The sequence below is a fragment of the Cloeon dipterum genome, chromosome 3, assembly GCF_949628265.1.
Source record: "Cloeon dipterum chromosome 3, ieCloDipt1.1, whole genome shotgun sequence".
Classification (NCBI taxonomy): Eukaryota; Metazoa; Arthropoda; class Insecta; order Ephemeroptera; family Baetidae; genus Cloeon; species Cloeon dipterum.
Genome location: NC_088788.1, coordinates 34,555,923 through 34,578,351, shown reverse-complemented (window position 1 = coordinate 34,578,351; position 22,429 = coordinate 34,555,923). Strand labels below are relative to the sequence as shown.

General features: G+C 40.4%; 1 protein-coding gene across 4 annotated transcripts in view; it reads left to right on the top strand.

Annotated features, from left to right (window-relative positions):
- The first annotated feature begins 354 nt into the window (after positions 1–354).
- LOC135941160 (puratrophin-1-like) overlaps positions 355–22,429 on the top strand; it is a 40,322-nt gene continuing 18,247 nt past the window's right edge. For 2 of the 4 annotated variants that reach the window (XM_065486468.1, XM_065486467.1), the window contains exons 1-12: positions 356–512; positions 1,230–1,325; positions 3,899–4,078; positions 11,392–11,755; positions 14,658–14,744; positions 16,045–16,159; positions 16,698–16,809; positions 17,066–17,161; positions 17,696–17,806; positions 17,982–18,103; positions 18,373–18,454; positions 21,715–21,834. In XM_065486468.1, coding sequence (XP_065342540.1) covers positions 420–512; positions 1,230–1,325; positions 3,899–4,078; positions 11,392–11,755; positions 14,658–14,744; positions 16,045–16,159; positions 16,698–16,809; positions 17,066–17,161; positions 17,696–17,806; positions 17,982–18,103; positions 18,373–18,454; positions 21,715–21,834 — 1,578 coding nt within the window. In that variant the 5' untranslated portion in view covers positions 356–419. Of the gene's footprint in view, positions 513–1,229; positions 1,326–3,898; positions 4,079–7,055; positions 7,217–11,391; positions 11,756–14,657; positions 14,745–16,044; positions 16,160–16,697; positions 16,810–17,065; positions 17,162–17,695; positions 17,807–17,981; positions 18,104–18,372; positions 18,455–21,714; positions 21,835–22,429 lie in introns of those variants that run through there. The other 2 variants (XM_065486469.1, XM_065486470.1) reach the window with 2 other exon arrangements.

Here is a 22,429-nt window from a genome sequence, read left to right as displayed (position 1 = left end):
CATATGTTTTTCGCCATGAGAAAATCAAATCTGAACTCGATTTCATCATATTCATTCAACCCTTTGGTCACAATACCAAGTGTAAACCAAACCCTATTTCGAAGGATCACCTGGTGCACGAATATATTTTTATAAATTTTAAATTTCTTTTAATTTTTTCTGATCTGAGGGCACGAGTCGAACTTCGTTGCCTCTTTATATACAATTGCCAATATGCTGCTCGTGCGACATGAGAAAAATATTTAATTATCGCACTGAGCGAGAGCAGATCTGATACGAGCAAATATTAGTTTTTGGTTTGACATGGTCCTTGGCACCTGCCGGTAGGAGAGAAAATGCGTTAGTTCAATTATATGGTAGTTGGCAAAAGGCCGCAGCTGACACGAGCCAAACCAGTCTCTTCTTCTCTCTGCGGTAAAATGTCTTGTCGTGTTTTCGCGTGGCGCGTATTTAACAAGAAGTGCGGCAAAATGCGCCAGCTGCTCAAGAGTGGAATTCAAATTGCTCAAATAGTAAGTCGAGAGCTGTTTTAATTTTTTTTTATAAATGTTAAGCAGATGAAAATGCCTACAAATGCGCAAGAACATTTAGAAGGGCTGATGATTATAGCTAGAATTGAATTTATGGGCATCGATATAGGGGTCTTATTTTAGCGCACACTCATGTTATTAATACACAGTGATTTACGTCTATTACGCAATTTTATTGCTCGCCAAAAAATGAATAAAATTTATGACCATTCATTTCACTGGTTTTGTTGCGGTGGCCAGGGGGTGGTGGAGGAGAGGGTGCACGTGCGCGCTGGCTACACACGTGTCGCCCCTCCAAACAAACACTCTCTTGACCGAGTGACAATCGAGAGGCTTCAAGAGCGATTCGCCGGAAACGCAATAAAAAGAGCGCCTCTTGATTTATCTCTTTAATTAACGCCGCGGCGTTGTTGAATCTGCCATATTCCTCGGAGCCGAAAAGTTTTCGGTTGACTGAGGTACCTTTTATCACGACTGGGAACGCAAATAAAGCAAAGGGTTGTTGTAAATTATTTTTGAGGCGCCGCCGCGCGCGCAAACAATTTTATCTCTGTACTTGACGTCAGAGCACTGCAACACTCGCGGCAGATCTCCATTGTGCTTCGATTGCTGGGGCACCGCGTTTCCAAAATTTGGGTCTTAAAGGTGGACTGTTACAATTTGGAATACAAAAGGAAATGATTTGTCTCTCTGTTGTAGGCATGTTTGATGGAAATGGAACGGGGACGAAATCGTGCGCTTCCTGCACTTACGACAACACCACTGGAAAAGTCGGAATTCTCGGCCCTGGAAAAGGTAAACGACTTTTTATTTTTGTTTTTTTCATTGATGAAGTTTGAAAATTGGGAAGTGCTTGTTATTGTCAATGTCATACCATGGTATTTCACAAATACAAAACATGATATTGGTTTAGTATACTGATAACAATATTACTACGCAATTATCAACCATTGCATACCTGGACTACTGCCTGTTTTATTTGTGCGATGGTAAGAGATTTCTAGAATTACTTGGATACTACCAAATTAAAAAACAGCTTATCTAATTAATTGGCAACACCAACCCCTGAAACTTTTCCTATAGACGTGCTAACAATCGTTTTTCCTTTCACATGGTTCCACACGCATCGCTTTATGAAATAAATACCCAGCCGCACTTTCATCGCAAGCGTTGTGTGTCCTTAGGTTGGGATTTAGGTAATTATATTTAAATCATTATCCAAGTTGCACACACGAGATCCGTATCTCGTGAACACTTTTTCATTATTATCTCGATTATAACTGTGCACGTCTTGTTGAAACACGCGCAGCCTTTAACGTTAATTGCCGGTAATGAGCTGATCAATTTATTTGTTTACTATAAAATAAAAAAATGAAATAAAAACATGGACAAGCGCGCACACATGTTAATTGGCTAGAAAGCATGCAAGCTCTCGGCGCACACCGGTAATTATGAAATCGAAAAATGGTAATGAATTTGCGGAAGGCTTTACATTTTGTGCATGTGCGATTTGATTATGATTTTTCGCCGCCGCGCGGCCGCTCTTTGTTTGCTGAGAAGAACAAAAGGAGAGTGTGGGAGCGACACGCAGAGAAAGCAGCAAACTCTCCTTGCTTTTATCTCGGCCCGATCGAAATGTGAAACCGATCATGCAGATGAATCGCCACTTCTTCTCGCTCAAGTCGTGATCTCAGTTTATTTCGGCGACGGTTCCGCAACGAGCGATTATTTTTCATATTTTGTCCGAGCGATGCATGCTGGCGACCAATATTCGAATCAATTTCACGCGCCATCTGCTTGGATAATTTATCCTCTCCGCCGAGATTATCTTTCGCATATATTGTTATGTTTATCATGCAGTGCATGGTAGGAATACGCGAAACTGCAGACCGAAAAGCGCAAAAGTCGTGTCTCAAGTGGATGCGGATAGATTGCAATCGATTTAACTAAATCTACTTTATTGATGCTGAGAAGAGAGATTTCGTAAGCACTGAACAATGAATGAAAATTGCGTTTTATCTCTTCCGCCCCTTGTCTGCGCTGCATATGCTAAAATCCCCCCATTGTTGATTCCCTCTCATATCACGTGCCCCTTTTAGCACATTAATACATACATATTTTGATTTATATCTTTCATTTCCCGCTTTTAGCACAGAAATCAATGCTTCCGATTTCGATAACGCACACAATAAATTCCTTTTAAAAATTAGTACGCACCAAGTATTCTGTTTGTTATTAATGGCCTGAAGAACTCGTTATTCCTTTTCTCTTGCAATAATGTTTCCTGAACCAATATATTTCGTTTAATCATTGAGCTAATTTCTCTGATAGCAGCAGAAACCGTTGAAAAATCCTCGTTTATTTGCTGTAAAAATTTCGGAATTTTGAGTATGACATAACTTTGTTCAGGTTGTTTGTAGAACCAAAATTCAGACACCATTGAACCCATCGCGTCAATACAAACAACTTTTCTATTGACCTCACAGTGGTAGGCCAAAGGTCTAGGTCACTAAAGTCAGTTTTTCGAATTGACATCAAATTTTAAAATCAAGTCTGCACAATTGGTGAGTTTTTACCGTTTTTACATTGCCATTTTGCAAAAAAAAAATTGTTAACGTTAAAAACTGGATTGGTGAGTTTTTAAAATTATTATTTTTTTAAATAAAAATCACGAAAATTATTATTTTTCGGATTTTTGAAAAATGTTCTCACGCTTATATATCAGATTCAAATGGTTAGATTATCAAAAACCGAGTACCAATTGAATAGTCTCAACTTCCCCTATAGGTAGCCAAAGTAGTCTTAACTAACCTTTCAGCCCCCTTTTTGTACCCTAATTTTTTGCACTTAACTGCACAACGGAGTTGAGTTTTTAACCACTTCAGCGCATCATTAGATGTGAAGACGAGCCGAACGGAGTGCAGTTTTTGTCTTTGTCATCATTAAAACTCTAGATTTAAGTAACATATTTTTTATTACGGTGCCTGAAAGAAAAATACATTTTTCATCAAATCTCGGCTTCTATGAGCATCTCAGATCTGTAAAAAACTTGCTCCCCATTTGACTCGTCATGACCTCCCTCAGATAGCCGAAGCATCAAAAGGGTGTAAACCCCTTTTCAACCTCATAAACAATGGAACGAATGCTTTTTTGGAGGTTAAACTGATTTAAATTGTAATTAAATGACATAGATTTTATGTTAGATGGTGTAGAATTATGCTAAAATGATCTTGACCTTCTGGAAATGCGTAAAATTATTTGATTTTTGCTGAAAACTGTAATTTTTGGTTAAGAACCAACCAATCTTTGATTGGTCTAAACACTTGCATGCTTGTTTAGAATCAAATTATTTTATTTATTGTTTTCAGGGGTTGGCTGAGCTGGTGGAGAGATATTTGTCGCCCTTCTTCGTCTCGTTTCAAGAGCTGCGTGGTGTCCTCGAGGCGGAGGCGTTGATTGTGTTCAAGAGCCACTTCGGGAGCGATTTGAGTGCCTTCGAAGCAAACTTCCTGCGCCCGACCGCCCTTCTGCTCGCAGATAAACCGCAGGTAGGTTTTTCCCTTCGGAGAACGTAAAATTTAGGCCAAACACATTTTCTATGAATCTCTCAAAGTTTCGAATTTCGCATTCATTTTATTGCTCGCATTAATGAATGCCAGCCGCCGCCAGTCTTGGGAATCAAAAGGCTCGAGGAAATAAAGGGTTCTCTGTATTGAGAAGAAGATAGCACTTGTACTTCTCGTCTCGGCCTGTCTGTCGGTTTGCTTTGGGGGCGTTTTCGCTTTTTGTTTGTCCTGCATATGCGTTCGCCTGCCTGCACAGGCTAAACAAAATTAAAAGCCCTATGCTCAGCTAGCTGCGTGTTATAAAAGCAGCGACAAGAGAATATAAAAAGAGTTCTCGTCAAACATGCTGTGCGCGCGGCTCTTGTGTTTGATAAACAAATAAATTTTTCTATTCCATTGCTGCACACCCTGAGAGAGCGCAAGAATGTTAAATTTTACGGCTTTTTAATTCATTCAAGAATCTCGTGTTTTCTTTCTTTCTTCCGCGTCCAGCCTAGCTCAACCCGTTTTCACTCTGCTCCGGTGGTCTGTCTCTTTTGCTTGTAATTCTTGTCTCCAGATTCGATCTTGTCGTCTATTTATTTATTTGTTCGTCCGCCTTTCGAATAAGTAGATTTTCTAAAAGTCGTCAACTAAACAAATAAAATTCCCATGATTTCACCTGGTATGGTATGTTTGCTAGATTTAAATAAAAATTTTATTGATTCATATTAAAGTGGATTGATACAGGAAAATAATTAAAATTGATTTAAATTGTTAACTAAAATAATTTAAAACTATGTAAAATAATTAAATTAGGATCTAGTATTATAGCAGTTCAACGGTTTGTCAATTATTTATCGCTCGATTTTGATCCCTCGCTCTTCGCGATCTATCCAACAGTGTGCCAATTTACCTTCAGGCGAAATAAATCATGGTTTTCGATAAGGAGACTGCGCTTGAAATTTTTAGCCGACTTTCTCAGAAATTAAAACGGTAAAACTTGAGTGAATTTGGACTCTTTCTCTATTTTCAGTGCTGAGATCTACTTTAAAAACGCTGAAATTCCATCAAATAATAACGTGTTGACCGACACTTCTTTTTCTCACATCGTTGAAGCGCTGTCACATTGGTTCTAGTTTACGTCTGTCTTTTTTAAGCGCGCGCGGCTACTCGTCCGGCCCAAAATTTATTCAAATTGAGCACGCGCATAAATCTGTCCCGTCTAGATGAAAATTAACGACCAAAGCCTTTAATTGTTTCCTCTCCTGGAGTGCTCACTCGCATCTCTAATCAATGGCTGCGTCCGCACCGTTATTTTTTTTATTTTCTTCCCAATTTTCCCACTGTATATTTGCGATTCGGCAAAAAGTGCGGGTCTTGTGCGATGCAACAAGCGTCTTGTCTGCCGCGCCAAGTGAAACGAATCACTCTTTCCGCCCGCATGCACTTTGAAACGCCCTCATCGACCCCAATTTGAGCCCCCTTTCTTAACCAGCAGGCCCACCCCCGACGCATAAATTTTTTCTCACACGCGGCAGTCTCGTTGGTGCAATTGAAGCCTTCTTACTTTACAAGGTTACCCGTACGGATAATTTGATAAACACTGGCTAAACGTGAGGTTCGGCCGATATATTAAAAAAAATGTGTTTGATTAAACACACGCTCCGTTGTTTATTTCTGCTTATGAAGGCCATAAATTTTTCCGCAATGCGTTAGACAGTGGGAGGGGTACCGCAAACAACCCCCTAACGACCAATCGCATTTGCATATCAATAAATCTCAAGTTTGCCTTTTTGCTTGGATCGCAGACATGTTTGTGATCATTCCTGGTCAAGCTTTTTTCGGATATCTGCAATCGGCAGGTGGAGAGGCTGCTCTGAAAATTGGACAATTATTTTCCCCTCTCCCTGATCAGCCCCGCGTGTAATTGCCGCTTTGTCTGCGATAATTGCAGGTCTCAGCGTGCGCCTTTTCATTAGCAATTTCGCCGCTTTCATAAAGTATTGCAGATGTCAACAATGGAGCGTGCCCAATCAAGCTCTTTCCAAATAAAAGGGTGCCTTGTGTACATCAGGGGATCAGGGGTGAGATTTACAACCTGCAATCGAGCCCTCACCCCCCGAAAACAGAACATTTATTCAGACGCAGATTGCTGGCTTTTATCTAATTTAGAATCCACGGTGCAGAGGAACAACTCGTCTTCTTCAAGGAGGAGAATTTTTTAATATATTAAAGATTCTCCCTGTTGATAAATTTCGATTTTGGGGCGTGTGAGATTGATGGTGCGCCTGTGGAGCTGCCTTTTGATAATATTTTCTCTTTGGTCCAGCATCTTCCGTGAGGGAAAATGTTAATTGAGCGATGATTTGTGTTTTCTTTTTCCACCGCGACGACGGCTTGTCAATTAAATTAATTGTGTGAGCGGCCAATCAAAGGGAATAGAACATTGGAGGAGAGACTCTAAGGAGGTGAGATAAAAACAAAATCGACCGGGTCGCCGCTTTGAAGCGAGGGAGGATCAAATTCCAATACCCTTTGTTACTCCTGAAGGATAGTGAAAGTCAAACTTCTTGAATTTTATATTAGCCACTGTGAGAACCTTAAATTTAGCTGAATATATCAAACATTTCATTAAATTTGGTTAAAGGAACTCTGCTGAAATTATAAAATATGGCTCCGATGCAAAGGAATCAACAAATTAGCGTGTCTTCACGCTTGATGAATTTCAAGCTATTAAATTTCATTTTTTTAAAGCTGTTGGAACTGTCTAAAGTTAACAGCAAATTTTTGCCAAGCCTCAGCGGAGAGTTGACTCACTTGTAACATTTTTAGCTATTTCCAGATTTAATCCTCGTCAACCAAAAAAACTTGGGTTTTTTATTGGAAACAAACGTGGCTCCTTGTTGTGAATGAACCAGAGAGGAATTCAAAGGGAGGGGAGCGCGCGAGGAGAGGGGTCGGCGGCGCAAGTGGTGCTGGTGGCCAGACAGTTGTCGGCCGGCGGCCAAAACATAGACCTCGCGGCCGTGCTCTGTTTGATCGTAAGCAAAACGTGCTGTCATGGATTTAACCCTTGGACCGACAAACCCCACAAGTGACTCGTGTTATTAGAAGTCCGGCTGCTGAGAGAAATCGGGGGTAAGAAATACTTTGGTTGCTTATGTTGTTAAATTGATAAATTGATGGAAAGGTTCATTGTTTGGGGCAACTGCTGCTATTTCGCTAATGGACCGACGATTATATTGGGAACCGTTTCGCGAGCGACCGATTATATGTCGATAATTAATTTCTGAGAAAATGCCTGTGGTTTGTTTGTTTGCTGCAGCTTAGATACAATAAAAGAACTTCGATTGTGAAACTTCTAAACCGCTCAATTATATAATTAAAATCAATTCCTAGATATTTTTTACGCCAAGAAGGTTTTTTACCGCAATAATAGTGCATTAGAGTGTTTTCAATCGGCTCGTGTTTTGGGTGTTTTGACACTTTCAATCGTCTATTGGGTACCTTGAATTATTCTCAGGCAGTGTAGTGTTACAGCTAAGAACTCGTTAAGGTAACGCAGTCGGCGATTAATTAAACGATTTGATTTATTCCCAGGTGCGCTCCGGGAAAATGGAAATAAAAAAAATAACGCTGCTGCCGTGGATCGAGTGCGCAGCTAGCGAGCGGCAACACAAAAGTAACAGTACCCTTTCGTTGCTAGCGAGAGAACGCATAATATATAATAACACATAAAACGCGCGAGAGCTGCTGGAGAATACAGGCATCGGCGGCTCACTCGGGTTTCTTCTCATTCAGGTGCGCGGGAATTTCGGTTTCTTCGAAGAACCCACGCGAATTTTTCCGCTCCTGCCAAGCGAGACGTCCTCTTTTCCAATCGAACAATCGCGCGCGCCGTCGACTCATTATGTCACCGGCGCAGGTCTCATTTGCATGCGCGGCAATTAGAGGTCCATTGTTTTATGTCGTCGCATGAGATCATTGCTGCAATAATTATTTCTTTGTGCTTGGCTGGCGTAGGCGAAGCATTTTTTCGGATTATTTCGCTACAAAGCTTGATTTCGAATTGGTGCGGTGCTGTAAAACGCAGAGCCAAACTTCGAGCTCGGCTGCCCAGGTTAATTGGCCACGAAACGAGGGAAAATCGAATCGGGAGGCGCGGGTCAATTCGCAGACATATTTATGAAAGAGCCGCGCATCCTGTTTCCGCCGCCGTTGTATGATTTATTGATTCAGTGATTGCTTAATGGGCTTTTCAAACGCGGCAGATATCTATTGATATCAGCATTCGTCCCTAAAATCTACCGCACTGCTTAATCTTTGTTAATTATTGTTTGCATTCATAGCTTGCCCCTTAGCAAATAATCCGGCACGTTTATTAGCATAAAATTGCTCTGAGATGTCTCATTCATTCATTCCCTCTCTAGCCTCTTTTAATTTTATATGTCCTGCATAGAATAAAAAAGTTGGATAATTTTTTGTATTCCCTCTGCTACCAATTTTTAAAATATAGAGCTTTACAAGGCAATAATTAAGAAGATTTTGCATTGTTAATTATAACAAGTAGTTTTATTGAGTTATTAGTTCGTGAAATTTAACAACGGTTTATTATCTCTACGATATATGCAATAACCAGATCAGGACCAAGGAATTTCAGATTATTCCAAATTTCTCGAAAAATAAATCGGGTTTTCGCTTGATTTGGATTCCTCTCCTCGCGATCTATCCAACGGTGTACAAATTGTGAGAAAAATTTCCTAAATTGTGAAAAAAATAGTGATTGTACAGTATATGGAGACGGCATGCAAACATTTGAGCCGATTTTCTGAAAAACATAGACTTTTCCCTCATTTATTCGAGTAAAGTTTTTCACCAATTCACTTTAAAATGTAGCCATCCTTTTATTAAAAAAATCCCATCTCATCACGTATTCTCTGTAGTCAATCAAATAAATATTCGTCGCTGATGAGCGAATGGGCACGATAATTATATTGACTCTAAAGAAAACGAAACTCTCATGAGATCAGGTAGTCCGCCAAACAAACCTCTATTAATATTTAGAATCCACGGATGCTATTTCTGCGTGATAGCTTACTAGATGATTGTTTACAATGCATTTTCATTCGGATCTAGGCCAGAGAAAATTTATCAATAAATAATCGAAATAACCAAAAGGACCGAAGCGCAGTGGAATATAAATAACTGCTCTTAAGAAGTGACGAAATTTTGGATTCTTCCCTTGGCGTGCGTTTTGTGTTTTAAGAAAATTCGTGCACACGCATCTGGCCGGAAGCAAAAAAAGCCGCTAGGAGATGCACTTTTGACTCGGCTGCAGTGTCTCTGCTTCTCACAAACTCTCAAATTCGCCCCAGCTGCGAGCCGTCAACTCGCGAGAAACCGAAAATGCACTCTTCTGCTGCGGTTTATTTCTGAAATTAGGTCGTTTGTGAAGCATTTGTTTGCCCGAAGTGGTCGGCTCTGTTGTAAAAGTCGATAAGGAAGAGATATCTCTATTTGAGATGTGTGATGGTGTAACAAGGCCCGGTTTTTTCTGGTCAAATGCGCGTTGTTTATGTTTGCAGTCAATAAAAGTCAGCCGAGCGAAAATTGAGCTGATTTTTACTGCCACTGCTGGAACCTCTTCAGTCTTCAGCTCCCCTTGGTAATCGCTGACGCGATTTTTATTGCACGCACAGCACCATATACTTGCGGAGGAGTTGAACGACCGAACTCCTGGAAAATCTCAGAACAAGCAGAAATTCGTGCTTCGAAAACAAACGCAATATAAAATTTAAACGTTAATGGCTCCCTTCAAAAGCCAGCCATTGTTTTTAGAAAGGGGGACCAAAGGTAATATTAATTGAACCACATTTGATTTTATTTATTTCATCTGCGCATTTTCCTGTTTGCAGTATATCTCTTGAGCTGACTGTTGAAATTTATTTGAAAATGTGTTAGTTTGCGTATTTACTGCAACTTTAATTATGCAGGCAATGCGATATTGTGTAAACTGAAGTCTTGATGATTTAAATAAAATCTCATTCAAAACTTTCGATCGGCTCTGCTAGGAGATTTATTTGTTTTCTCTTGTGCTGGTCAGTCGTTCTTTGTCCATTCACTCGATTTGGAATAAATTATCCGCCAGTTTTTTTTCGCCGGAGAACGATCGAAGAAAGCACGCGACCGAGAACAAGTTTTGTTTTATTGTGGAGAGATTTGCCTTTTGTTTAATCTACTTTGGCTTGCTTTTCCCGATGGAATTAAAATCTGAGTGAGTGAGCTGCTGCGTCTGACAAAAAGTAAACAGATGCTCGTGAAGAGCCGCCCCCGCACGTGAGACAGGCTTTCTTTTCATTCAGTCCGCTCTTTGTGTGGATTCTGTTTGATCAGCTGCTTCTGTCCAATTCAGAACTTTTTACACGATTTTTTTGCAACTAACCCTCAGATCGGATCCAATTTCATTCAGCTTAATCAATTTGCTTTGAGGAAATATAACGTGCTATGCGATACGTTAATTAAATTCTGAACAATGGTTTGCGGTTAAGAGTTTTAGAGTTTCAGTATCACTTTAGAGAGGATTGATGCTGCAAAATCCTGGAAAATGCTTGTTGCCAATGCATAAACTCATCCCTTAGGATTCAGTTGAAGCCAAAATTGACCAAAGTAGCAGTGTAATTTTTTTTAGAAAAGTGGCTGCAAAGTTAATATGCTTTTTAAATCGTGAGGACTGTCTCCTTACTTGAAATCCTATTTTATTTCACAACAAGGAGTTTCCCTGAAAGGTTTCAGGACAGATCCCGACGAGAGGAATCGAAACCTGTCAAGAAAATGTGGTCAAGCGCTGGAAATTTTGGTGAAAATTTGAATTTTTGCTGTGTTTGAACAATGCAAATTGTAAACAAATCGATCAACTGCTTATTTCATGAAAAAATTCAATTTTAAATAGCCGCCCTGTATCAATCAACTAAATGAACTCAGATTCTTCACGTAAGAATTTTTATTTGATTAAATCAACTATAGGGCGAAAGTCTGATTGTAATTATTTTTTTCAATTACTATGAAGAATGTAATAAACCTCTTTTAGTTCAAGATCATCTCAATGGCGTTAAAATTAATTTACCATGCCTTGACTTATATATTAATAAAACACCTGGAGCATTAATTTTCTCTACGAGGAAAATGTTGCCGTGTGACAAATATGATAAAACGACCGAATCATTGTCTGGCGAGCAGATAATTGGCCGTTGACGATGCTAACAATTATCTTCCGAGAAAAGCGTGTCTGATCGCCGCCTCCCTTTGTTTTCCAGTGGTTGGCACCTCTTGAAGGACACCTTGGTGAAGCGGCTGTCGTCGTGGTGCACTTTGGCGAAGCGTCAGCCGGGGCCGTCGGCCCCCGCACCCTCCACTGCTGCATCCGTCCCGCGCTTGAGGGCGTGGAGGCGGCCATCTCGTGGCGGGGGCCGCACGGGCAGCTGAGGAGGCGGCTCGCCGGCCCCCACGCCCCAATGACGGCCCCTGGCGAGACAGCGGCGGTGCTCGTCGCCGTCAATGGGGACTCTGCGGTCCCCTTGCGGCAGGCACCTCTGCACCTGCTCGAGCGTATTCCACATATTGATTCTGATGACGACGAGCCACCTCCACACACGCCGCCCCCGCCTCCTCTTATCACTGGTATGTACAATTTTTGTTGAATATCATTTTATTAAAAAAATAGGTGCATGGATTTGAGGAATTCCTTTTTCTGAACAGGGAATTTTGAATTGTTGGATGTTGAAAACGATCGTCTGCATACTCACAAGAAAAGTAAGATCGTGTGAAACCAACCAAACAATTCACAAGCTCAAAATTCCACCGTAAATTTGCTCCATACAAATCTAGGAGGAAAAATTTTATTTTGCCCTCTTTATAATTTCTGCCCAATCTGCGTTAGAATATAACGCGAAGGAGATTTAATGCAGCTCTGGAATTTCATTTTCGTCAGTACCAATCGATTCCTTGGTCAAAAAATTTGAATTGACGTAAAAACCGTTAATTTTGCGGTTTTTACTCTGAAACCTAGCAAAAAGTTTCAAAAGAACGCCAGTGACCAATCAAAAAAGGAAGTGATTGGCCAGATCGAGACAGCAGCGCCACAGCGATAGCTAGCACAACCGAGGAGTTGAGTTACAAGACAAATCATCCAGCAGCTAGCCTTGTTGCTTCCGCTGGTAGTCGCTGTGGAGCTGCTGTCTCAGCTCCACGTCGAATCATAGAACCGCAATCCCTTATTTGATTGGTCGCCGGTGATCTTGTCACTTGTCGCACTTTAAAGACCAAAAACTGTCAAAAAACGGTTTTTACGGCACCTTGTGTCGAATTTTCGACCAAGTGATCTATTTGGCACTGTCAAAAATTAAATTCCAGTGCCTGTCTTGAAATAAATTATATATTTCTAGAAATTGCAGGGAAATTTGCGAAATAATGTGCATAATTTTCATCCGGATCAGCCATCAGCCACTTATACCATTTATTTATAGGATTCCCAGCTATCTTCTAGTTTAATAAACTCGACAATTTGCGGTTGCGAAACTGCATTTGAGACTTTTACTTCTTCCTATTCTAGTCTATGATTTGCCAAATTTCCCCTTGATAACACAATTTTCGCCGCTATGCTCTCCATTTCATCACCGCAATTGTAAAACGCAGCCAGAGCTAATTTCTCTGCGCACTATCAAAATGGCTTCTTTGAAGCGACGGCGACCAGGCCATTTTTCCTTTCATCCGACACAAAAATGCATGAAAGAATCGCACCTGGCTGCATTTGAATACAATCGTGCGTGCGTTCGTAGGAATTCAAAGAGCAAAATCTCGCGCGCGATAATGTGTACAGTGTGTAACTATGGAGAAATGAAAACGAGCGGCCGATGCAGCGCAGCTCGCAGCTCGATTTCTCTCTCCAAATGAGAGGCCCTGTATTGTGCAGAAGAAAGACGCGAAAGAGAAGAATGCGCTCGGCGAAGGATCGAGCTAACTCTTCTTTTCGTGATTAATTGGCCGCCGCTCGACTCCCAGGCAGATCGAATTTCGCGCCGCTGGAAATTAACTCGGTTAATTGGCCCCGCAGATTCAATTTGCCGCAAAATCACGCAGATGGAAAAACACACTTGGGCGCTCTTCTGGGAAAAAAGGCGAGCGCGCGCACCTCCTGAATTTAGAAATTGTTTCCATCAATTATTCATGAGAGCCAGCCGCCGCAGCGAAGGAAGTCCAATCGTGATTTGACGAATTTCCACACGAATTTTATCTCTTTTCCCTTCTGGCACACCGCGCTGGCCGGGTGTTTAAAATTCGGGAGCCGCCCTTCCTGGCCAGACAGCCGACTGCTGCGAAGCAGAAACATCCCTCTCACTGGGGGGTGTGAACGATACGGGACGGATGTAGACGCCGGGGGAAAACGCCCCACTGATCGAGTTGGGGCGCTTTTTCGGGATGATCGGTTTGGGTTCGAGAATAAAAACCAAAAAGTAAACTGTCATTGGATCTGATTATGTCTGGCGTGTTGGTAGTTTTGAATGATAGGTTTCCACTCTACTTATCAGCTTTTATTCAGGCCTTACTTTGCCTTATCGCTCTTGAGAAGTCAATGGATTTTTTTAAAAAAAACAACAGCTAGGGTTCGACGAAACCACATTGTGGTTAAAAAATGCATGAGGCTGCAAGTTTCTGTGTGGATTTTGAATATTTTATTTAAAGATTTCCGGCTAGACTTATTGTTTTTCGTAATTTAAGTCATCTCAAACAATTGCTAGAGAGTATTAATTTTAAGATTGCCATCATTTTCTTTTTATTTTACTAAAAGTGCAGTGCAATAGATACAAGACACGATCTTTAACCCTTTAGTTCCTTAGAAAGAATATTCCAATTTTTGTGGGTTTTACTACAACTCAATAAATAAATCTTTTCAGAGCATAATACCGTCAAAAAGACGTGTAGTTTGTGGTTAGAGGCTTAAATATTTTCGAAGTGAATTTATAAAATTAACTCTCAAAATACTCGATGTCAAATTTGGTCCTTTAGGTAGATGATAAAACTTCAATGTATACATAATGGTAAAATCAGAGAAAACCTAGGGATGCAGGTATTCTGATGGTTTTTCCTTGCTGCAACATCCATCTCTGCATGATTTAGTGTAAAAAACGAATATTCTCGCGATATTGTCTTAAAATTGTATTTCCGCTGCTGAATGGCTGATGAGATTGTCCAACGCGTTGTCAACAAGACATGTCCGCTGGTGCGATGTGCAGATAACGAGTCGAGCGTTAAAGTTTCCTCCGTGCGATAATCGAGCGATTCGCACAGATTGATTGTTATTCTCTCTAGCTACTTCCTCTGCTTGTTGTTCGCCCGGCTGCTTTTTGGCCGCGATCCCTGCGTGGGTGCTTGCTTACACGAAAGAAAAAACTTTGACTGACTCACGCACGCGTGTGTATATGCGAAAGTGACAAACGCGCAGCGGCATGCCCTTTGTGAATGCGTGTGCACATACACACATAATAGTGACCTTGTCTGGATCTGGACCCCTTTGTGTTCGCAGGCGACGAGGAGCCGGCCCCTGCCGCCCCCACGACCGCCTCGCAGCTGCCCCCGGGTCTGCTCGCCTCCGGACTTTTCGCCCTCGCAGGTATGAATTAATAAATCACGGCTGAACTAGCTTCTGTGTATGGAATCTGCAAGGCTGTTATACATATCTGCCGACTTTTTTCTTTGATTGTGCGAACTTTCACTCGCGTGGGAATGAAATAAGAAGTAATAATGTCAATTAGCGAGAGCAAACTTTTCATTTCTATTGATTTAGTATTAGTGGGATGTAGATGAATTTTAATAGCGCTCTTATGCTTAAATAATGTCAGAATCAATTTAACATTTAGGGCATTTCCGTTACGCATAAATTCATTTTACAGCTAAAGCCAGCCGCAAAAACGCCCGATTTTTATTTAAAGCTCCCAATCATTATAGAGATGAAGACGAGTCGAAAGTTTTATTATTTTTTCCCACGAGCTTATCAACTGTTTTGAAAATTGTTAGCACATTATTTTTCAGGTAAAATTAAATGCAGCTGTTTATTTCTCTTTATTTGAGCAACAAGTTTCCGTAGAAATACAGAAAAATATTTTACCTTCAACTCAGACAATTTCTTTAATCGGTACCCTAGTTCTGAACTCAATATTAAATTGAAAGCAAGATTCTAAATATTCATCTATTTAACGTTTTGATAATTTTATTTGCGCGGCTATGCAATAATTCCTGCGCTTGAATTCATGCATTTCAAATAATTAAACTGGTAATATTTCAAGCCACGAATAATATTTAAAAATAAAATTGATCATGCGTAGCATGCATTTTATCGGAAAGTTAACCATTCAATTTTTTTTATCAAAGCACTAAAATTCTTGAATGACCGAGATAACTTTATTTTTTCTTCTGCTTTATCTACAGTTTGGTTTTCAGCACGTGATTTGACCACCGCAGAGAATTGAATCGCAGTTTTAATAGCATGCACCCCTTCCCATTGTTTTTAGATGAGTAATAAAAGACCACGCTATTAACGCGAAGGGGGTTGCCGTGGCGTTGTTTGTCGCCACTGACTGTGTCTACATTAATATACGCGTCTCCCCTCGCTTGCTCGCTCGCTGGCGCACTGCTTTGCATTTTTTATTATTTGTGTCTTTTCCGCGCGGTCGCCTGCGCAAGGAAAGCGCGTCCTTAATTTGTCAGATGCCGCTGCGACGTCATTCGGAAGAAAGGAAAAAGACTTTCGTTTCTTTTCTTTCGATTCCCTGCCTTTTCTTCGATTCGAGTTCGATTGAAAAGCGTCGATAATGGCAAATTGGCGTGGCGAATGCGTCCGGGGCACGCGCTGGGCCACTCAGGGTCACGGGGACACCTGATTTCTCCTTTGAATCACACTTTTGGCTTTGCAGACTCGGAAGACTGTGAGGGTGCTGCCGTGATCGTGGCCAACAGCCCCAAAGAACCCTTCACCACCCCCCGATGTGCTGGACAACTACTGGCGTATCTGGCTCTTCTCGTGGAAAGGTGGATTGTTATTTTATTTCTAATAAGATGTTACCTAGTTAGTTAGCAGAATTAGTTAGCAGAATTGTAGTCGTACTTGTAGTTCTAATATTTGTAATTGTAACTGTACTAAATTGTAGGTGTAGGAGAAGCAATCAAACACAGGCACTTTGCTTGCTGACCCACTCCTTACTAACTTTATTCACGCCTCACGCATGCTTTCTAATTAAATTTTTGGGATTTTGAATTTTGAAAATGTTTTAAAAAGTTGTCACATAACATGTGTGAACTTGCGTGAAAATTTCAGGGTTGTTTTCTTTTTGGTTTTCAAAAATTATTTCACTTAAAAATAAAAAATAAAACGAAAAAGACACTGATTTATCGACTTTTTTTGTATTTTTGCAACCCCAAATCTCGGGTTCTAACTATCAGAATTCCAAAAACTACCCACCATTAGACTCGTCTTGATCTCCCCCGACCAGCTGAAGTGTTTAAGGGGGGTTTACCTCCGCCCCTTTATTTGTATTATTTTGATCTAAATCCAATATTTCTTTCTAAGGCGGTGTGAGCACGAGGGAAGAGAGAGTTGCCCGCGACTCACCCTGTTTGTGCCCAGACTGGAGTCTACTGCCGCACTTGACCTGATTGACCGATCTCTGTTCGCTGCCCAGGTAAGTGAATACTCACAAAAGGTCGCTGCCTCATTTATGGACACGAAGGGCGACTTTGAGCTCGTAATTTATGCACCGATAACGATCTTTCACAGAGAGTAGATCGGAATTTTGGTTTTTCGCCCCTAGGGCAAGGCGCATCTATTTTTAATGAGCCGTAATTTGTGACCAGTGGCCACGCATTCTAATCTCAACTTTCCCTTTTTACTGAAAAAAGGCAACGCAGTTTTTTAGAAAATGCATACCATGCTTGCAGACACTTGGCACGCAGGTCGGAAGAGTTATTGTACGCAGACAGCCTGGAGGGACACCAGCCAAATTGAGGCGGATTCTGCCAATTAGTAAAGTCAAGGTAAAACAAATCAATTATGTAGTAATTTTTTTAAATGAGTCTAGGCTTCTTCCCACTCTTCCTTTTGGAAATGGAGTTTTTGCATGTTTTTTTAAGTAGTAGAGCTTTACAGAACAGCAATTAAGAACATTTTGCATTTCTGGCTATAGCAAATAATTAGTAGTTCATTACTTGGGAAATTTCACAACAGCTTTTTTCTAAAATGAGGACCGAGGAACAGTTAAACCTCAGATGTTGCCAAAGTTCTCGAAATATTATATGATGTTTTCGTTTGATTTCTTTCTCTCTCGTTGCGATCTATCCCAATTTAGAGGAAAAATTCCTTAGATTGTGAAATAAATCGGGATTTAACAATATGGAACAGTGTTGATAAGCGGATTTTCTCAAAAGTTTAAACGTCAACTTAGAAAGTTTTTAGTTTTTCCCTAATTTTCAGAGAGTTTATCAGGTAAAGGCGAAAAGCTTTACTTAAAAGAAAAATTGGAATTTATTGTATGTGTCTGCAATTTTTCTAATTTAATTTTAAATCTGCAGTTGCATGTAGTTGGTGGAGACAGTTCAGCACTGCGCCGTTTCTTTTGCGACGGCTCACTTCCATCCCCCGCCAACCCTGAGCGCCCCCACCTGAGGGCCCAACTGCTGCAGGTGAATATCGCGTGTTTTTTTTATTTTATCTGACAGTAAATATGTATTTCATGAAAGAAACATCCTTTGAGTTGTGCTTGCTGCTAAACCATAAAAAGTTTATGGCTGCACTAAAAGATTAAAAGCAAGGGGATAATCTAAAGTCTTTTGTTCCTTAAATTTGTTTACATTTCAGGATGCGGAGGAGTTAGAGGCAGCTTGCTCAGGATCAGACCGTCTGCAAGCATTGCCCGACCTTCAACTGCGATCGTCGCAATTGCAATTGAGGGCTCAAAACGAAACCTGTCCGTATTTGAGGTAATTATCCAAATTGAAATTTCCAATTGATTTGTCAGACTGAGCGAGCACGAGGGCCGGCTGAGTGCACGTGTGCACTTGTTGCGATTGTTGCTCAAGATCAAGTGCATCTCAACAATTAAAGCTGTGGCAGCGGCGGCAGCAGCTGCCGCGTTTGCTTTTTATTTCCCACTTCCTCTCCTTTGCTCCAGCAGTCTCGACTCGACTCTTGACAGACAAAGTAGTCTGCTGTTGTTCTCGAGAGCTCACCTTTTCCTCTCCTTTCCCAGGGTTTGCCTCGACAGAGCGGCAGCAGCCGTGGCCGCCCTTGCAGAGAGCACCGAACCAGCGGCCAAGTCGCTCATCCAACAGGTCGGTTTCACACTTTGGTCTCTATTTGAGCATGCCATGAATTTCCATATGATTGCCCGCGTTTGTTATTATTTTAATTAAAATATTTTCATCATCCAAGTTTCTGTTTATGAAATTATCTGTGGGATAAAAGAGCCGAGCTGGTGAATATGGCATTATTTAGAATAAATTTCCATGAGTTACAACACCACCGTGTCGTTGAACCTTTAAAATATTGCTCCTCTATTTTATCTGTCGTAGTTTTTTCTTGCCGCTAAAACTTCAACGAGACAGACGTCTTGAAAACAAAAAGTGTGGGGGTTTGGAGTCCTTGAGACTGTTTTTCTCCGACCTTTGAGGCAATTATCATTGTTGAGGCGAGCCGTAATTGTCGGTTTCTTCCTGGAATGTAACCCTAGGACAATTTCCTTCACCACTTTCGTTTTCGAAAACATGGAACGAACAGCGCGAAAATCGGAAAAAGGTGTGAAGGAGAAAACTGAAATAAATTTACGACGTCGGTGGCGAGGAATTTTTATTCCCTTTCAAAGGCAGCACGGAGAAGTAGTTTTACGGGCGCAATAAACTCGCTTTTTTCCCGCGAGCAGCAAAAAAGGAGTCGACGCACGCACACTCTGACTGAGAGATGAATTTATTATAAAATTATTGTGTGTGTTTGTTTTATGACGGAGGAAGTTGAACGTTTTTTTCTCTCCCGAGGAAAATAATAATAATACTCGCCAAGCGATTCATTTATTTGTCTATTTGAACACGCATGTGAAGTGCAGAAGGGAGATTTACAAGACGTGCTCGGTGAATACGAATTAAGTGAATCGCATTGTTGAGATATATTTGTTTTGAGCAGTTCGTAGAAATCCGTATGTGAAGGAAATTTTGATTATAGCCAAGCAATTTATAGCTCCTTTGTGTTAAAGCGACACTAATGATATATTCTTTGGTCAAGACATTTTTTTTCAGAAACACGATTCCAAAGAAATATTATAAAATAAAAGGTATGAACTATGACTTCTTTTTTCCTTAAAATATTTACGGTGAGCAAAATTTCACGGTCCAAAGAACAAATTGGCGTGAGGTCAAGCAACTCAGAAATAATTATTTACTGGTAGATTTTGCGTCATAAAAATATTTTTCGGGTTTCATGGGACAATTTTAGGAAACTTTAAAACCTCAGTATTAATAATTGTTGAATGAACATCATATTTTGGAATTTTTAAAATGTGTTCAAAAGTTGTTTTTTACTCTTGTGTGAAAATTGCAGAAAGGTTCCCTTTTATTTCGAGAAATTGCTCTTCATAACTGAAAAACACGATTTTTTCGATTTTTTTTTGTTTTTCAAAAATTGCCAACTCTAAATCTCGGATTCTAACGATCAGAATTGCAAAAATTACTCAACATTGTAATCGTCTTGACCTCCCGCGGCAAACTGAAGGGTTTATAAGAGGTGCTTACCCTCACCCCTTTCAACCCCCTGCTACAATTTTAATAGCAAAAAATTGCAATTTCAAGGTGTAAAAATACTTAAAATTATCCAAAACTCATTCTAAATTACCACCATAAATAATTTAAATTAAATACAATAATGAAAAATTCCAGCATCATATAAGCTTTTTCGTTTTTTTAAGAGGGTGGAAATGTAGAAATTTGGAGGTGGAAGGTAAGTGCACCCCTAAACTCCTCAGCTTGTCAAGACGGTCTAACGGTTGGTAATTTTTCAATTCAGATGGTTAGAACCCGAGGTGTGGAGCAATAGTTGGTAAAAGTAGAGAAAATCTTTTTTTATTTTGGAATTTTAAAGTGGAATTTCCTAAAATTAATAAGCGCTTTTTAGGTATAAATTTCTTCATTCCACTCGAATTAAAATCCTAGACGCATTGTTGAATTAAAAACTTGACGGAGGCTGACGCAGTTCTCTTAATAAGAATGAGATTCTTTGGTATTTAAAGAGAAAGATATTAATCCAAAAAGGTCATTAGCACGAAACTCTCTGCTTTATTCTCGAAATCGATTTAAGTCCGTGGTGCAGATAAAGAAAGGAGAATGAATGAAAGCGATGCCAGTTTAATTATATTTTGGACCAATTAGTTTGATTAATTTGCATTCTTTTCACTTTCAACGGCGAATCGTCGCGGTGCTCGCTCGCGGCTAAAGAGAGAACCAAAACATTTCTTCGACTAAAAAAGCCAATCGACTTATTGTCCTTTCCACGGATCCGTCAATCAATCATCAAACCGTCTGCGACGGCGAAAATAATAATTTTAAACAAGGAGCCATCTGTTTTTTACTGGTTTTAAGAGGCTGGTGGTCGGTGGATGCGTGTAAAACCCGACAAATTAGGACAGCCGCGAACGGAAAACAGACGGGCTGCCGTAAAAATAAACAATCGAGTGCATTTTTATTTTGGATGCACTCACCGAAAGATATGAATGCACCAAGCTGCTCGCTGGAAATGAAAAGACTGCATGCCAGCGCCAACAAACACAAGAGAGAGAGATAAAAGGATGGGTTTTTTAACCATTAAAACATCTAAGTGATAATAAACTTTTTTAGACACGTGAGCGGAAGCTTGGATTATTGAAAACAAAAGTTATGATTTCTCTTGACTACTCGGATTAAAGAGATAAAGATACGATTTAATTTCAACCCGAAAATTGTGTCTTTTTTGAGAAAATTGGCTGCAAAGGTCGGAACGCGTGCATGCAAGGCACATTTGGTTGCTTTCTCACTACATCCTAAAAAGTTGTCACATCGTTATGAAATTTTCAGGGGTTGTGTATGAGGTTGTGTTAATTAAATTACAACACTAACATAACCCCTAACTCACCCCTTACGATTTTTCAATCCCTGAAATGTGAATTTTCGGTGTTTTACACTCTTGGGAAAAATGATATTTGTTCATTTGAGTGAAAATTGAGTTCCAATTTAGTCTCCAACAGGGGTTGTTCTTATTCCGATCACACCACCTCCTAACAACCCTTTTGCAAGCCCCAAACCCTAGCAAATTTCAAACCAAGTAGAAATTCAACTTTCTCACGTCTGTTTTTTGTGTGTTTGGGCCTTAAACTCCAAACTAATTATATCCCCGACTAGCTGAATTAAATCCCCCTCACCCCCTTCAACTCCCGTTTCTTCCCTCAATATTCATGTCTTCAGACAAATAACTCTCAATTCCGGATCAGGGACCTTTAATGTTTTGTTGAATTTACTTGCTTTGCTGAAAGAAATTTTAATTTAAAAAAAATAAATATATGGAATTATTCCAGGAAATAAGATGGTTTGAGCATGAAGGAGAGCGAGCTCTGGCAGACATCTTAGCCGTGGCAGAAGGGCCGCCAGACCCTCTCGGAGGCAGCAGGTTCCATCCTCTGTACCTCGAAGCTGTGGTGAGTACCTTTTAAATTCGTCCGGCAGAGTGCTCGCACGCCCTGAGCTCAGGGCGATAGAATCAGGTGCTGCCACCTGCCGTCACACCGTCCGAATTCTAACTAACCCAGAAATTAATGTCTTTCTCCGCTACATGGCTGCATAGTCGTGTTTTCTGTTACTGCACATGCCTCCAGTCGGGAAAAATAAGTGTCCAGTTGCACACATTCCAAAGAATGGAAAATGAATACTTAGAGAAATGGGAGACATACTCGTCTCTGCAGATTTGAGTTTATAGTTACACGCCGCATAATTCTCTCCTTTACCACCTTCTATGCGAGCTCTTTTTAATCTAGAGTCAGCATTTTTCCCTCCCCCGTCTCCATGCAAATATATTATTTCGCAATTAAAGAAAATTTAATTTAATTTTATTACAGAATTAATTATTTAACATATTGTAAAATAATAAAATGCACTATAATTTTTTAGGGAATCCGTTAAAATGAAAAAGTGCGTTCCAGTTTCCAGTTTTGACCGCGCGTGCTTGAGTTCGTGACTGAATCACCCGTTCGGTGGTCGCCAAAATAAATGAAGAAAACCATGAGAAGGTCGTGA